The sequence below is a fragment of the Fusarium vanettenii genome, assembly GCF_000151355.1.
Source record: "Fusarium vanettenii 77-13-4 unplaced genomic scaffold NECHAsca_96_unmapped, whole genome shotgun sequence".
In the NCBI taxonomy this organism is placed as follows: domain Eukaryota; kingdom Fungi; phylum Ascomycota; class Sordariomycetes; order Hypocreales; family Nectriaceae; genus Fusarium; species Fusarium vanettenii.
The window spans coordinates 36,080-51,761 of record NW_003315793.1 but is presented as its reverse complement, the minus strand read 5'-3'; the positions used below and the strand labels follow the sequence as shown (position 1 = coordinate 51,761).

Below are 15,682 nucleotides of genomic sequence, written 5' to 3'. Positions count from 1 at the left end.
ATAAATTAAATATATTAAATTTATTATTAATAAAAAGTCTTAATATTATTATATAATAAAATAATTATATTTTAATAATAAATTAAAAAAATCTTAAAAATAATTAAAATTTCTTAATAGCTTAAAAGCTAAGTATTTATTTAAGATATAATAAATATTATATATATATATAAATATTTTATAATTATTAAAAGGATATTATAATATAAAAATAAGTCTTATAATATAAGATTATTTTTTAAAATATAAAATTACCTTTAATTAATTAAGATTAAAGGGTATTTTATAAGTAAGCTTTAAGTATATAAAAAGAACTATATTAAGCTATAATACCTATATAAGGAGTACTAGCTATAAGTCTCTAAGGAGAGGTTCTTTAAACTATACCGACTCGGTGGCTTTAAGGACTATTTCGCCTAAAGACCGCTCTACTTAACCAAACCAAAGGGCGGCCTAAAAATATCTATGTTTAGGGAAGAGACGTGAGAAGCATTGGGGAAACCAGGCGAGCCAATCGCAATGGGACGAGGAACAAAACTATTGAAACCGACAGAATCTGGACAAATCGCAACGTAGTTCGCAAGATGGAACCGGAAGTTCCTACTCAAATCTCACAATTTTACCAACCATCGATTGTAACGCTTGGAAAACTCTTTCATAGTCAGGTAGCTCGCAATTATTATTATGAGTTCAACGCCTTGCCCTAGAGAACTCACAAGATCAATATGAATTGAGCTTGTTTTTAGACGGTACCTAGATTTTGCTCTATACTTGATTGGTGATGGGGGAGTCTATTCGAGCCGTGTTCCCTAGCACACCCGGAATGAGCTGATTCTGTATGACGAATACGGTGGTGAAGGAATTCATCAATCTGAGTTATCACTTACTGTTGATCTGTGCAGTCGGCCGAATGTGTGCTGGTTCCATCTTTTCAGCCACCACAAAAAGAAGCCGGCCTGGAGGCGTCAGTCATGGCTGTTTTTTACACAGTTGGTCCTCCTTTTGGTGTTTTCGCTCTAGTTAGCTGCTAGGACGACATTGGCTGTAGCCTCGATCGCGTCTGTCACACATCTTCAGCCTCGTCGGTTCAATCGAGCAAGTCTGTCGAATCCGCCACCTCGGTTGCCTCTGCTACTTCATCTGCTCCTGCCACCTCCTCTGTTGAGACGTGAACATCCTCCACTTTCACCCAGTCCTCGATCGAGACATCAGTATCCTTGGCCAGCGATTCGACGATTGATATCACAACCACAACGCCGCCCACAACTTCGACTACACCTGGCTAGGTCCTTATCGCCACCGTCGAGGTCGTCACCTGCAATAGCGAACAGCCGTTGTCACGGGCTTTCCTGACCTGTGCGCAAACTGAAGATCGAAGGGTTACGTGCTCCATACCGGCCGTCATCTGCGAGGTCCAACCAGTTGATTTATTCTTTGCAAATTACGAACCAATTCCTGGTACATGGGACAATTTGTATACCAGGAACGCGGCATCGGACTAGGTTTAGAAGATTTAAGACAGTAGCGCTCCTGACTACTACTACCCTATTGAATTGTATTGAGCATTATATTCAAAGATGATATATATGCCAACCATTTAGCAATTCGCCGAAATATTACATTTAAGCTCTAACTAAGATATCCCTCCCTGTACTCCTCTTTCTTATATAGAGGTTAGAGCAGCTAAAATACCTATAAGAGGTTAGACTTTTTATAATAATATAGCTAGGTCTAATACTTCTATTATTATAGAAGTTTAAATAAGGTATTATATTAATATTAGGTTATAATATTATAATATATTTAAGATTTATTCTTTATTATAGTTATAGCCTGGCCTTTAGTAGGTTAACTAAGTCCGAAGATCGAATTGTTTTAAGGCTGCTAAGTAGGTTTCTAAAGTCTTATTTAAGATCTTAGGATAAACTATTACTCATCTCATCCGTTAAATAGGGCTTATTATACATATATATATATTAATAAGTCCATTGCTTTGGGAACCGCGCCAGTAACAAGAACCACATAAAAGTCAATAGGAAAGGCCCCGACGCTCATGCCAACAAGATTTCTTTCCACACAGGACCGGGAGCTAGACTGTTGTTAATGGCTTCCTGAATTAGGCAGCCAAAGCCTCGTCGCTCCGCCAGACCACCTTGCCATTCCAACACCAATACATTGAAAGCTCCCTTTATGTGGGGATAAGAAGACAGTGAGTATCTCGTTGGTTCTTGATCCACCCCATTGAGAGTATCAGACAACAGAATGACCTCAAAATCTCTCTGTGCTTCAAAAAACCTCGTGTCCTCAAATCCATCGAGCCAGACAAAACCACATGACGCACCGTTAGAGTCTATAAGATGACCGGTTGCATGGAACACGTCTATGTTGGAGATTCTGTAGAACGTCGATATGGTCCAGAACTGGAGGATATGATACGCCGGGACGTCGCGGGAGAATAAAATAGTCTCTGAGGGTGCAGTGCGGCTCGTATTCAAGCCTGCCGGTGTATACCGCCCATAACTAAAGGGTCGTCTTTCCCGATAGCCCTTAAATCTTAGCTTGTCAAGAGGGAAAGATGGCTCGGAAGAAGGGTCCCAGACCAGACTGACAATCCCAGAGGAACTTCTCTTGTACCAAATGATCCATGTTTTGTCTCTGAGCATATCATTATAGCCAAGCTGGGACGGTTGCAAAGCCGATCTCAAGGGCCCGGACCAGCCTGTCCATGAATAGCTTGGAAATGCGGGGCGGCGACGCAAACTACCACTCATGGGCAGAAGAAGGATGAAAAAATCAAAGGTGGCGGTCGGAAGCCCCTCCAGGAATCGGCATCCCATGGCGACGGAGAATCGCTGCATGATACCCGCCATGGCTCGAGGAGCATCGCTCTGGTTGGTCAAGATTCGTTTTGTGTAGAATTTGAGCATCCAAGAAAAGTCGACAACAGGCTCGCACATCAATATCGCCTCTGAAAGAAGCTGCTCGACGGCTGCCATAGGTATTTCGGTTGGGATAGGAAGGTCCATCAAGTGTTCGGCCTGAGCGGTTCTTCGACAGCGGTAGAAAAGCTTGTCATCGACAAAGTAGATAGCTTTGCGTGACAACAGTCGCTCTTGGAATCTATAAGACATTAGATGACAAAGTTCCCAATCGAACTAAGGGGTGTGAGGAAGCTTACGTCCACCCTCTAGTGTCGTACATAGAACGACCTAGACGCTCATCTAACCCAACCACAACACCCATCGTGAGTCCAGGTATCACATTCTGGGTGTTTAACGATGACTTCCTGCTGCCATTCTGGACACCGGGAAGACCAGCGTTGGCGTCATGGCCACAAGCCGCCACAATGGTCAACCAGGCTCGCTCGTAAATCAGATCCATTGAGCCCACACCCTGATCTAGGTCATCGGCATCGTTCTGCATTAGACACAAGGCATCGACCCAGAGATATCGACATCCGAGACGTTGAACGACCATTATCGCATCGCGGATTGTTCTTGGAAGCCCAACTGCGACCTGGCGTAGAGACCCTGGCATGAGCAGTACTGGCCTCTTCGCCTTGGTAAGCCTAAAATTGGGGACAGAACCCCATACATAGCTCAAAGCTGTGTATTCAACAAGGTGCTGTATCTCAACTAGACATAGGGCTTGGACGTCGATTAAGCGGATGAAGGGTAGGCCGCGAAATGCCTCGGCAAACGGCACTTGAGTTGGAAGCTGGCAATGATCTCCGTGTTCTTGCTCACATGAGCGTATCCAGCCCAAGATCCTCGAGGTATCAATGAGGGATGTTGTCGGCCTAAGAAGGCATGTTCCGGGATGCGCGGCCCTCATCTCGCGGGCTGCATCATCCGTCGATTCCAGAAGGCCAAAGCTTATCCAAACATCTTGGCCAAAGTCTACGGCTTCAAAGGCGAAGCCAACTCCATATCCTTCCCTCCATACCAGTCTGATGAGTGTTTCATCGTGCAAACCCAAATGTTTTTGGTAGTGAGCCTCGACGACGAGTTGACAGAGAGGACATGAGCTGTTCTTGACCCGGGAGCCGGTGCCCAAATCGTACAATCTTGCTTTCGAGGGGTCGGAAAGTAAATCATGGAAGGGTATCCGAGCGCAATATTGGCATAGTGCTGTCGAGGACATGTTGGAAAATGAGACAAGTTAGCTATCATCTCGACGATGTAAGGTTGAGAAATATTACTGTACGCAAGGGAGATAAAGAGGGGTTGAATTCATCACGTGCAGGTGTTGGGCCAATGGGTTGTTCAAGAGCCTTTTCTCATTTCAGCCCAACTGCAGGCAGCCTGCCTAACGCCACTTGTCTACCTAAACTCCAAGATCAGTCAGCTTGACAACGCTGAGGCTGACCTGGTTAGTGCTACTAGGGGGAAGTCTTCCTCCTCCAATAATCAACAAGTAGTTATCATCTTCCTTAAAAGTCATCAAGCTCCTCGTGTACGCATTAGGCTGAGGCGTAGCGTACTCGACCCACGATCCATCAGCACCGAGGTTCTTGTTCACAAAAATGGCAGACTGGCTTCCAGCGCTGACGATGATGCTACCATTGGCTCCGCCAACCTTGCTCCAGACGACAGAAGGCGAGCTCACGGGACGGGTACCCTTGTCGGAGATGAGGGAGTGGCCTGGTGCGCTGAGGATGTTGAGGGGATCAGATGACAGGCGGTAGTGGACACGGCAGCCATCGGTGCCGCAGACTTCGTATACGTAGATGTACTGGCTGTTGGGCAGGAGAGCGAGCTGGGGCATTCCAGGGCGGGCAGAATAGTTGTTGTCGTCAACAACATCATTAACAAGGGCAGACCACGAGAGGAGGTCCTTGGTGGTCTGGTGGACGAGCTTCTGGCCATACTTGGGGTCTCGCTGGTCAGAGTAGTAGCAGACGAGCTGATCCTTGTACACCCTATCGAATTGTTAGCAACCGAACTTGCGAGTGATGGAAAGTGCACGTACATCATGTAGGGCTCCCACACTGGGGTAAGTCCATTGTTAGGTCGAGCCTCGCCTCCCTCAGCGATAGAGCTCACAAACTTCCAAGTCTTGCCGCCATCAGTGCTAGCATAGACATCGATCTTGGTCTTGCTAAGGTCCGTAGGGATACTGTTGCCGGAGCCGATAATAGTACCCTTGGGGAACTTGCCAATGGCACGAGGCAGCTCGTACAGGTCAGGCTGGTATCTCAAGCCCCAGCCATTAACCTGGTCCTCGATCTTTCCAATCTCAGTCCAACTGACACCTCCATCAGTGGACTTGAAAATGGGAAAGTAGACCAGAGGTGGCTCTGGGGAGTAGTTCTCCCAGGTGGACAGAAGCGAGCCGTCTGAGAGCTCGATGGCTCGGGCGTAGAGAACGCGAGGATCTGTCCAGCCAGCGTTGGAGGGAGGCGAAAAGATGACCTTGTTGGAGAAGGTTGAAGTTGGCAGCGCACGCTTGACAAGGGTAGGTGGCGCGTTGTCCAGGGAGTTTGGGGCAGCGGCCGGAGCAGCGAAAACGGCAGGGAGGCTAAGAAGGCCTCCCAAGAACAAGGACTTGACGAGCATCTTGGAAGAGGGACTCAACGATGATGTTGTGTGTCCTGGTCTGTCAATTCCTATGTCTTGTTGTGCTACTTATACTAAATGGCAATGTCGCGTTCCGACCTCGGCAAGTTAATAACACGAGAAACCTCGTGATGCCATACCCCTGACACCTCCGCATCTGCCGTCTACCGACGCAACCACGGAGCTTATCCCTCTAGCGCCAACACGCCAATGGTGCGGTAAATAAATGACGTCGACTCCCCAGTTCCGCACTTCCCCATTGAGATGTAACCCCCCTTCTTCTGGAAACCTCCCCCGGGAAAACCACCTGATATCCTGGTAAACCTTCGTTGTAGTGCGGGGCCCCGCGTGATGCGGAGATGGAGTTGAAACAAGCGCTCCAATCATTCTTGGGCATGGGTTATGGAAACTTTTGGAGCTTGGCTGTGAGTGGCCGAATAGGGTTGGGTAAGAGGGGTTTATAGGGATCGGCGTCAGTCCATATCAACAAGGTTAGAGGGATATAGAGCGGAACTGTTACTCGAACGGTGAATAGCTTCAACCGCACCACTCGGGGGAACAGGAGCCGAACCTTGAATGGTCAGATTGTTAACCCCACCAATGTCTGTGAAGGAAGGAGTTGGTTGCAAACCTGGGGTTAGCTATATATCCGCAAGCCACCTCCGCAAGTACTAAGACTAAGCTGGTCAGGGACTCTTTAGCACCCCCAAGTTTGCGAAAGATGAAGTCGATTACCAATCTTGCACTTTGGTGCTCTTTTTTCACGGCTGGAGTTCAGGCTTTCCAGAATCCTATCCGAAGGCCGGGTCCTGATCCCTCTGTAGTATATGCGGATGGATACTATCATCTGTGAGTACTAATGTTCCATGGCGACAAGATGGATGCAAGCCAGTTCTTTGCAATGATATAGATGTGCGGTGTTAATGCTTGACAGGACATACACGACGTATAACCACATTGAGATCACAAAAGCTGCCAAACTTGGAGATCTCATCAACGGAGAAACCAAGACGATATGGACCGACACCAACAGAACCCGCAGTGCCAACATGTGGGCACCGGAAATTCATCGAATCGATGACATCTGGTATATGTTCTACTCAAGCTGTAACGCAGATCTGCCGTGCTGTGACAGCTGCGAGACTCGGGTTCTGAAAGGCTGCGATGCTGCGGGTCCTTCAGACTGTGAGTACGAGCACCTGGCGGATCTTGTTCCCCCCAAAGGCTCGCAGGGACAGGCAGATGGCAATTTTGCTTTCAGCATTGATGGAACTTACTTGGAGATCCCTGGCAAGGGGCGTTTCCATGTGTTGAGCATTATTAACAAGGACCTTTTGCAATCAATCGCCATCACTCGTCTAGATACTGAGAATTGGACGGTGGACGGCTGGCATGTCATTTCTATTCCAGATCAGCCGTGGGAGATGAACACGACCAACTCGAACCCAAACTCTATCACTGCTGTCAATGAAGCCCCCCATGTAAGTTATCCTTATAAGATGACGAGAGAAATGCGTGCTGACAAGACAGCCTCTTTACCATAATGGGGAGATCTGGCTTTCTTACTCTGGATCGTACTGCGGAACACCCAATTATGCTCTTGGACTCTTGCACTACAACGGTGGAGATCCCTTGAAGGCTTCATCATGGGATAAGATTGGCCCCGTGTTCTCTCAAGCCAACGGAAACTACGGCACCGGTCACAACTGCTTTTTTACTTCTCCCGATGGAAGCCAAATCTGGGTTTGTTCTCCAGGACCCCAAAGTATAAGGACATAGCTAACAGTCTTGTAGAACGCCTTCCACGCAACCAGTAACTCGAGAGGATCTTGCGGTGGCGACAGATATGCCCTCGCTCAGCTGGTGACCTTCAAGCCTGGCCAAACACCAGAGTTCGGTGTGCCGCAGCCTCTTTCTGCTGTGTTGGATCCTCCCAGTGGAGAATAGTTTGATTAATGTGGTTCTTTGAGTAATACGTGCCTGGGTATCATGCTGGTGGACATTATCACAACCCTCGTCTAAGAATGAACGAAAATGCAAAGAATTCTTTCGTGAAAATCATCTAAACATCATCCAATGTTTATTTAACTTTAGCTTTCTTCTATGCTCTCTCTGACCATCTCTATCGCGTTAAAAAGGTCGATCTAGTCCTCTAGCCTTTCCTTAACAAAGGTATCTAGCTCCTAAGGCTCTATTAAGATATCGCTTATATCTCTATCCTAGATATATATATCCCCGTTAATTATTATCCTATCTTCTAGCTCTATAGTAATAGCTATAGCCTTATAGATCTTACCCTTAAAGTTATCTAGCTTCTTATATTAAGATATTATTTTTAATAAAAGGAGGTATTTATCTACTACCGAGGTTTTATTAGCCTACTTAATAATAGCTAGATAGTCGCAATTCTTAAGGGCATATCATACGTAGCCATAAACCTTGGCGGGGCGAGTAGGGTAGGCCATGGTTTCGATATCGGATGCATCGCCGTTTAGGGCCTAGGCTAAGAGAGGTAGGGCTCTTAGGGTTCCGTAAATAAAGAGTGGTCTTGGTGTTGGTTGATTGCTCATTTTGCTAGTGATGAAAATGATGCTTGTATGACTATGATTCAGAGCAAGATATTCGCGAAATTGTTATTGGTTGTTGTGATGAAAAGTAAACAAACGAGGATGAATAACTTCAGGCAACATGCATTTTATCACAGCCGGCAAACTTTAATCCGCAAACCCAACTCTATTCAATTATATATTAACAAAAAAATTTTAATAGCCGATGGCTTACGTTGTGTTCAAAGATAATATGTGCCAACTTTGGCAATTCGTTAAGATATTATACTCAAGCTCTAACTAAGATATTCCTCCTTGTACTCCTGTTGACTTATTCTAACCCTCTCGTACGAAGGTTAGAGTAGTCAAAAACCGGTGATACGCTAGACTTTTTATAATGATATAGCTAGGTATGACTCTTCTGCTATTGCAGAAGGTTTTTCTTTTCTTTATAGCAATAAGCAAGGTAAAATTAGCACATATTTGGCCAACGCCATATATTAATACCTAGTCAGTTTTAAGAAATCTTATTGGTATAGGGTCAATGGTTTATTCTATATTATTCTCGTTACCAAGGTGGTCCCCAAAGCAATAAAGTCGTTATCATATATGTACAAGAATGAGATCCAATTAACGGATATCTTCGTGTTTCAAAAGACTCATCCAATGCAGTGGGGGTTGAACCTCTTTCTAAAAGACTCAAGCTCCAACAGGTCCTTCTTCAAAACGCTTGGCCGGATCCTCTGTAGCCCCTTGGCAAAATGTGTTAAACCAAGACGCATCTTATCTGGTCCATCAGATGAATCATTCTCACGGCCTTTCTTGCTGTTCTCAATAGCCCAGATGAGCGCCGCCTCTGCACACAGACTGCGTAGGTCAGACCCCGAGTAACCTTCTGTTTCCCGGGCCAAAGAGTCCATGTTAACCAACGGTTCCAACTCTTCACCCTCGAGAAGCACTCTCAATATATCGGATCGGGACTTCATATCTGGAAGCCCTATTGGAATCTTCTGTGGCAGGCGACGTAGGAAAGCATTGTCGAGGGAATTGGGGCGATTAGTAGCGAGAATAACACAAGGCGCCTTGTCGTTCTGTGCTAACCCATCCATCTGCATGAGGAATTGTGTCACGGCGCTTCTCTCCCAGGTCCTTCTTGCCATGCCGCGATCGTAAAACAGAGAGTCCACTTCGTCAATGAAGAGGACGCAGGGATGCAACTTTGTGGCCAAGGTGAATGCTGCCTTGATGTTCTTTTCGATTTCCCCAACATACTTGGATAGTAAACTTGCACCGTCAACGCAAAGCATGGATGCCCCAGATTCTTTGGCGATCGATCGCGTGAGATGTGTCTTTCCCGTTCCAGGAGGCCCATAAAGGAGTATCCCCTTGATACGAGCCTGGCGGAGTAACGAGGTGGGTGGGGTGGAGGGCGTAAGATATGATGAGGATACTAGATGCAAAACCGTTTCCTTGAGCTCGTTGTCGATGATTACTTGTGAATAACTCGACTGAATCTCGTCTTGAAGCCGCCAAGGTTAGAGATGAGGTGTACCAAGCCGAAGGTCTTTGTCTTGACTTTTGACTTACCTGGATTGATGACACAATCCACCAGATTCTGCTCAGCCGAGTTACACTTTTGGCGGAGGGCTGTCATCTTATCCTTCCAGGTCTGCTTTTTATCCTCGACTGGCTCCTCATTGTCAAGGTCCCCCCCAACGTCTTCCGGGTCTTCCCGAGGCGCTGGGCTGGTCTTATTCACCGGCTTCTCATGCGTGTGAAGACCTAATCTTGACAGTACAAGTAGGATATCAGCTGCATCTAGTTTCTCTTTGCCGAAAGAGCGGCCGTGCAACTGTAGGAAGGCTCCATAAATCTTATCCTCGTCCCATTGCTCATCGCCAAAGCATTGCCCTGGTTCTTTGCACACCAGCTGCTTCCAGTCCGCGTGTGGATGAAGAATCATAGGGTCAAACACATGGGACATGGTCTGTCTCAAGATCCGCTTCAGTCTGCGAATCTTTACTGTAGCCATGTAATCTTGGTGTTTGAAGTTGATCCGATCCGCATTGATCGGGGTCACCAAGTGGTTGGAAAGCATGGTCGCGCAAGTGTTGTGATAAATAAGCTTCCGGTTGAAGCTATGTCCATCGACGCACTGTTGGCACGCGCAGTCGACCGGGTTCCGTGCTTGGATGGTTAGGACAACCGCAATGGTCTCGCCTTTTTCTCGTCGCTGTTGAATACTATCGCATAGGCGACCTAGAAAACGATGCCCGTTTCCCAACGACAACATGGTTGCGGTTTCGCGGATGTGGACTAGAACTGGGCCAGTCGAATCAGGCTGTCCATCTTGTGTGGCTTCGGTTGCGTCTCCATCTTCCGGGACGCCTGCGGCTTGATTACTTGGAACAGCGTCAAGGATCGTTGAGTAGCTCCTTTGTGTTTTCTCCCAGGCTTCTTTCTTCGCGTCGGTGTCAAATTCGGAAGATGACGCGAACCAGTGCTTGGCCATGCGAGAATCCCAATCCAGCTTCTTGTCCATTTTCTTATCAGGTTTGCTCTCCGAAGGGTTAACAGGGCTTTGTTGACTAAACTCGAGGGCCAGGTCTTCGAGATCTTCGTAATCATATGATATCAGGGATGTGCCAATCTCTTTTGCAAGAGCCTTGACGAGTTCGTCGAGAAAAACGATAGGCGTCACCTCATGTCCACCATCGAGGATGACAAAGGACTGTTTTGGGTCTAGGCTACCTTCGGAGTTTCGCGCAAAGGCGGACGCCAGGATGTCGCGTAACATTGAGAAGTTATCAGATGATACCTGGCAATTCTGAGGGCCTTGAGGCTGATTCTCAGATTGATCGTTGTCAGCCTTATCCAGAAGCTTAGTATCTTTCGCTCCTGTGGTGTCAACAATCTCAATTCTGGGATGTATCTTGTCGAAGTTTTCCTTCAAGATGATGTTGTGGCTGAGGAACCACTTTGGGAGTTGGAGACCGCTCATCGTGATGGTTGGATGATGATGAAATTGGAATGAGACCGCCGATAACAAGATGCTGCGCTGTGTATCTTTTATAAGATAAAAGAAAGATGTCGGCTTATGAAACGTATACCGGGAGCGATGAGTTATTGCGGGTCTGCTGATGGATGCCTAGCTGGCTGCCTGGTTTGTTTTCACGATTTTTGCCTTCATTGGTGGACCGTTTCTTTGATATGCATGTCAAAAACTAGACCATGCGAGATTTGAGTCACTGAAAAGTCGGTAAACTTTGTTTGCCAGTGAGTGGCCTTCGGGAAATTTTACATTGATGATATGAGCTTGCAGATAGATGTATGCTTCCTCAGGGGAGGCCTGTCTTTGTCAAATCTCAAACTCAAGGTTTCCGTTTGCACAGTTTAAGCTTCGTTGATTGAGACGCAAAAGGCCAATACTATGTAGGTTATGACATGATTACTGGGTTACTAATGGTATGTCTTGATGTGCATATTTGTTATGGTAAATGATGCACTTGGCTGCATATACTGTTAGAGTAGTCAAACAGAATGAATCAATACGGAAGCAGTTTATTCCATCCTTATTCCGGTTTGATAGTCCATCAGGTGCCCCTTATGAATTCTCCAAGCCTTTCTCTAGCAAAGCCACAACCCCCGCGTACACCTCTTGGCAAAAGTCCTCACTCCCTGAACAGTAACTATTGTTGTGCAACTCTCCCCCCAAGCATCGTGTGACTGCGGTTCCATAATTGGAGCTAGCCATCCGAATCTCGCCCAAAAGGCAGTGCGCAGTAGAGTAGTCAATGAGGGGACTAGATACTTCTTGAGGGCTCCTGAATGATGCAAGAGTCTTTCCGAGAATTAGCTCGATCAAGAGCACCCCCAATGACCACAAAGCTGGGTTGCAGAATGGTGGCGAAGTCTCTTTCTCCTTCCCGGCATTTTTGTTTCTCAGAAGAAAAGGCCTGGGGTAGATGGGATAATCCTGCTTCTTCATGAAGAAGATGTCACTGCTGGTGAGCGTATCTGGTAGCCATGAATTGCCATGAAGCTGAAGGATGCTCGACGAGGCCACCACAGCGAGGTGCAAACGGTCTCGATAAGGTAGATGGATCGAGTTGTCCTTCTGTTCGAGGATCTCCCTCAATGAGATGACTGAGCGACAGGGCGCATCTGTGTAGTCTGAGAACCGAATGGGAGAAAGCGAGTACCCCTTCACTCCGAGAGCCACGTTATCGAGAATTGTTCCATACGAGCCAATACCCGTCTGCTTCCGCCAACCTTGATTCTCTGGCAGAGGCTGAGATGACCCATGGCTGGCGTTGCGCACGCAATCTTCTTCACCTCGGGGAGAGTGTACTTGAGAGAACCCACATCACGGCCAACGTGAACATGCAAGCCAGTGCTTCGGTTTGCCTTCCATCTCACCACCTGGTTGATTGCGCTGATCCCAGCTCGGAGTTGGTTCTTCCAGGCATTGGTCTCAATACCACGAAAGATGGGAGAAATGAGCTCGAAACCGAATCGTCGTCGAAACTCGCTGCCATCAGCCTCAGAACCAGAGGTGGCCTCGTTCACGGTGATATCCATGGCGACATTCCAGATGCTATAGTCTGGCCCAGAGCCGCGAGTGGTTAAAGGAAGGTAAACACGGGATTTAAGACCCGCATCGTCGAGGGCACTAAAGAGGAGGTAAAGCTAAACTTTAATCTTTAAGCTCAATTAACCTATTAAGGGCTAGGCTATAATTATAATAAAAAATAAATCTTAAATATAATATAATATTATAACTTAATATTAATATAATAACTTAATTAAATTTTTATAATTTTTTTTATTATTAAATATAAAAATTAATATTTTTTTTTAAGACTTAAAATTAAATAATATTAAAAAAAATATAAAGCTATTATTAATTTATAATATTAATATAATAATTAAGCTTTATAAATAATAAGCCTTTTTTAATAATAATAATTATATTAAGTTAATTATTTTAAGTATTAAAATATTTCTTATAATATTAAAATACTTAAAAATATTTAAAATATTTAAGCGCTTTATATAATAATATTAATTATTAAAATTATATAAATTTTAAATTCTTATAAGCTTAAAATATAAAAATTATATTTTTATTATAATTATAAAAAATAATATAAATTAAATTAATAATTTATTAAAGCTAATTATAATATTAAAATTAATATAAAAATAAAAATAAAAATAAAAAAATTAATTATAAAAAATATTATAATTTAATATAATTTATATTATATATTTAAAATTTCTATATAAAATAATTTTTAATTTTAATTAATTAAAAATAATTATATATTTTAAAAAATAATTTTATATTATAAGATTTATTTTTATATTATAATACCTTTTTAATAATTATAAAATATTTATATATATATATAATATTTATTATACCTTAGATAAATACTTAGCTCTTAAGCTATTAATAGACTTTAGTTATTTTTAAGACTTTCTTAATTTATTATTAAGATATAATTCCCTTATTATATAATAATACTAAGATTTTTTATTAATAATAAATTAATATACTTAGTTTATTCCCTTAGAAAATATTAAATATTATAAGGAGGGGATTAAGGTTTTTAAGTTATTAAATTATAAAAATAACTTAAGGGAAAAAAAAAAGGTTTTAATTATAAAGATAAAAAGATTTAAGTAATAAAGGAATATAAGCTTAGTTAGAGCTTAAATATAATATCTTAGTAAATTACTAAACTTATTTAATTAATATATATATTATTTTTAAATATAATAAAAGCTAAACTTTAGTATAAGTAAGAAGGGGAGTAAAAGAGCCTACTCTTTTTATAGTAACTCCTTTAATCTTAATATTAATAAATAGTGATATGTTATAGGCTTGCTAGTATGACTTTGCGATATTAAGTATAGTAATATTATTAATTGCTAAGTTTTAAGTTTAGGAAACGTGGACTTAAGAAAGGCATGCTCTGAAAAATACTTATTATCTTGCTATATATTATCCTATTTAATTCGCGTTTGTAGCTGAATTGGCTTAATTTAGTTATCGCTATTATTCGCTTGCCATTGGCATTCCTGTCATATTTGACAAACAAGAATTAAGGCAATGTAAGCTTTTTATGGTTATAACCAGTACACGTGTAGTCCCCAGATAGGGCAATTAAATTAGTCTTTAACTACGATATGGTGATGTGAAGTTTCCCGTTGAGATATGTGACTTTCATTAAATCACAGGCAGATTGATGTGTTGGTCCCAATGAGGAAATTTAGAGCTGCAGGGTACAGTGAAAAGCGGTGGTCCAAGCGCCCCCCCTGGCACGTGCATGAATATGGTTAGACAGTGACCAAAGGCTATTGTGCAAACCTTTTGTTTTCGTACTTTTTGTTGAGTAACTGACTTGCGACGTAAAACGTCACGGAGCTTCAAAGTTCACCGGTAGAGGCAGCAGCCAAAAAAAATTCCGTTGCCGGGCCATCTTATAAAGGTGTGACGCCTGCCCCGAGATCGATCACTCCTTTTTTTCCCCTCGCATCTCCAACTTCATCCACCACAACATCGCATCCACCACTGGTTCATCAATCCTCATCACCATCTCGCCAACAACTGATTCAATCACTCGAATCTCACACCTACCATTCTTTCAGTTCCCTGTGGGGGACCTCAACATAAGAGATGGCCAAGCAATCAACAACGCCACGACCTTTGTTTGTTTACGGCACACTGAGAGCCATACCACTGCTATCATGGGCTTTGACCGGTAATGCCTCAGACACGAAAGATATGCTTCCGCTTCTTCATCCAGCCAAGGTGCACGGCTACGCGCGATTCGCTCTTCCCAGCCGCGACTATCCAGCCGTCGTGAAGCATACAGATGCATCTGTAGTCGATGGATACCTGCTTCTTCTACAAACAACATCACAACGCAAGAAGCTGGACGACTTTGAAGGCGGGGCATACAAAGTTACGCCCGTCACCGTTGAGCTAGTAGACGGGACCACCATTGATGCGGATATGTATGTTTGGGATGGGGATGCGAGCGCTGTGTCTACTGAGCCATGGGATCTCGACACCTTTATCAAGGAAAGACTGGAGGATTGGCTTGACCTTTTTGAGGGAATGAAGCTGGTTGGAGAGGATTCCGATTCCGAGCAAGACTAGCTTCAGTATTCACACTGGACTGAAATGCGCCCATTCTATTAGCCCTGCTACTACCTGCTGGGAGCCCAGGATAATTCTAAAACTGATTGTTTTAATCCCTACCCTAGATGGTCCCACGGCCCAAGAGTGGCTGTATTAATATCTGGATAAGTGCCCCCTCGTTAAAGAGGAATGAAAAACATTGGGGTTCTCAATCCCTATCTTGGAGCATCGTCTGTAGCATGCAGGAGTTGATCTAGCAAACTCGTCTTTGATTGCCGCTGCCCCTGTCGCGGTCGATAAATACGGGCCTAAGCCCCCTCACTACGGCACTTCGGCGCGAACTCTTATCTTCGGAACGAGAACCCCTCATAAGCTCGCCGATTCCAAGAGTCATGTGCACTTGGAGTATGGATACTCTGGGTGTG

The 15,682-nt window shown here is 44.1% G+C and overlaps 6 protein-coding genes across 6 annotated transcripts; 2 read left to right on the top strand and 4 right to left on the bottom strand.

Annotated features, from left to right (window-relative positions):
- Nucleotides 1–2,051: 2,051 nt before the first annotated feature.
- Nucleotides 2,052–4,143, bottom strand: NECHADRAFT_89098 (uncharacterized protein; the record flags this gene model as incomplete). The annotated part of the gene is made up of 2 exons (XM_003039505.1): nucleotides 2,052–3,120; nucleotides 3,179–4,143. 2 exons carry the CDS (start codon nucleotides 4,141–4,143, stop codon nucleotides 2,052–2,054), a joined length of 2,034 nt encoding a protein of 677 aa, XP_003039551.1.
- Nucleotides 4,144–4,326: 183 nt separating this feature from the next.
- On the bottom strand, nucleotides 4,327–5,558 carry NECHADRAFT_55960 (glycoside hydrolase family 93; the record flags this gene model as incomplete). The annotated part of the gene is made up of 2 exons (XM_003039504.1): nucleotides 4,327–4,921; nucleotides 4,972–5,558. 2 exons carry the CDS (start codon nucleotides 5,556–5,558, stop codon nucleotides 4,327–4,329), a joined length of 1,182 nt encoding a protein of 393 aa, XP_003039550.1.
- A 766-nt stretch (nucleotides 5,559–6,324) lies between these two features.
- NECHADRAFT_18397 (uncharacterized protein) lies at nucleotides 6,325–7,505 on the top strand (the record flags this gene model as incomplete). Its single annotated transcript, XM_003039511.2, has 5 exons — nucleotides 6,325–6,407; nucleotides 6,493–6,681; nucleotides 6,820–7,039; nucleotides 7,089–7,301; nucleotides 7,353–7,505. Coding segments are annotated over 5 exons (858 nt in total), but the record flags the coding sequence as incomplete, so codon positions are not given.
- A 1,258-nt stretch (nucleotides 7,506–8,763) lies between these two features.
- Nucleotides 8,764–9,492, bottom strand: NECHADRAFT_55976 (uncharacterized protein; the record flags this gene model as incomplete). Its single annotated transcript, XM_003039503.1, has 1 exon — nucleotides 8,764–9,492. A coding segment is annotated over one exon (729 nt), but the record flags the coding sequence as incomplete, so codon positions are not given.
- A 2,216-nt stretch (nucleotides 9,493–11,708) lies between these two features.
- Nucleotides 11,709–12,685, bottom strand: NECHADRAFT_89094 (uncharacterized protein; the record flags this gene model as incomplete). The annotated part of the gene is made up of 2 exons (XM_003039502.1): nucleotides 11,709–12,411; nucleotides 12,456–12,685. The coding sequence occupies 2 exons, from the start codon at nucleotides 12,683–12,685 to the stop codon at nucleotides 11,709–11,711; spliced, it is 933 nt and encodes a 310-aa protein (XP_003039548.1).
- Nucleotides 12,686–14,897: 2,212 nt separating this feature from the next.
- NECHADRAFT_55959 (uncharacterized protein) lies at nucleotides 14,898–15,275 on the top strand (the record flags this gene model as incomplete). The annotated part of the gene is made up of 1 exon (XM_003039510.1): nucleotides 14,898–15,275. The coding sequence occupies one exon, from the start codon at nucleotides 14,898–14,900 to the stop codon at nucleotides 15,273–15,275; it is 378 nt and encodes a 125-aa protein (XP_003039556.1).
- Between the last annotated feature and the right edge of the window lie 407 nt (nucleotides 15,276–15,682).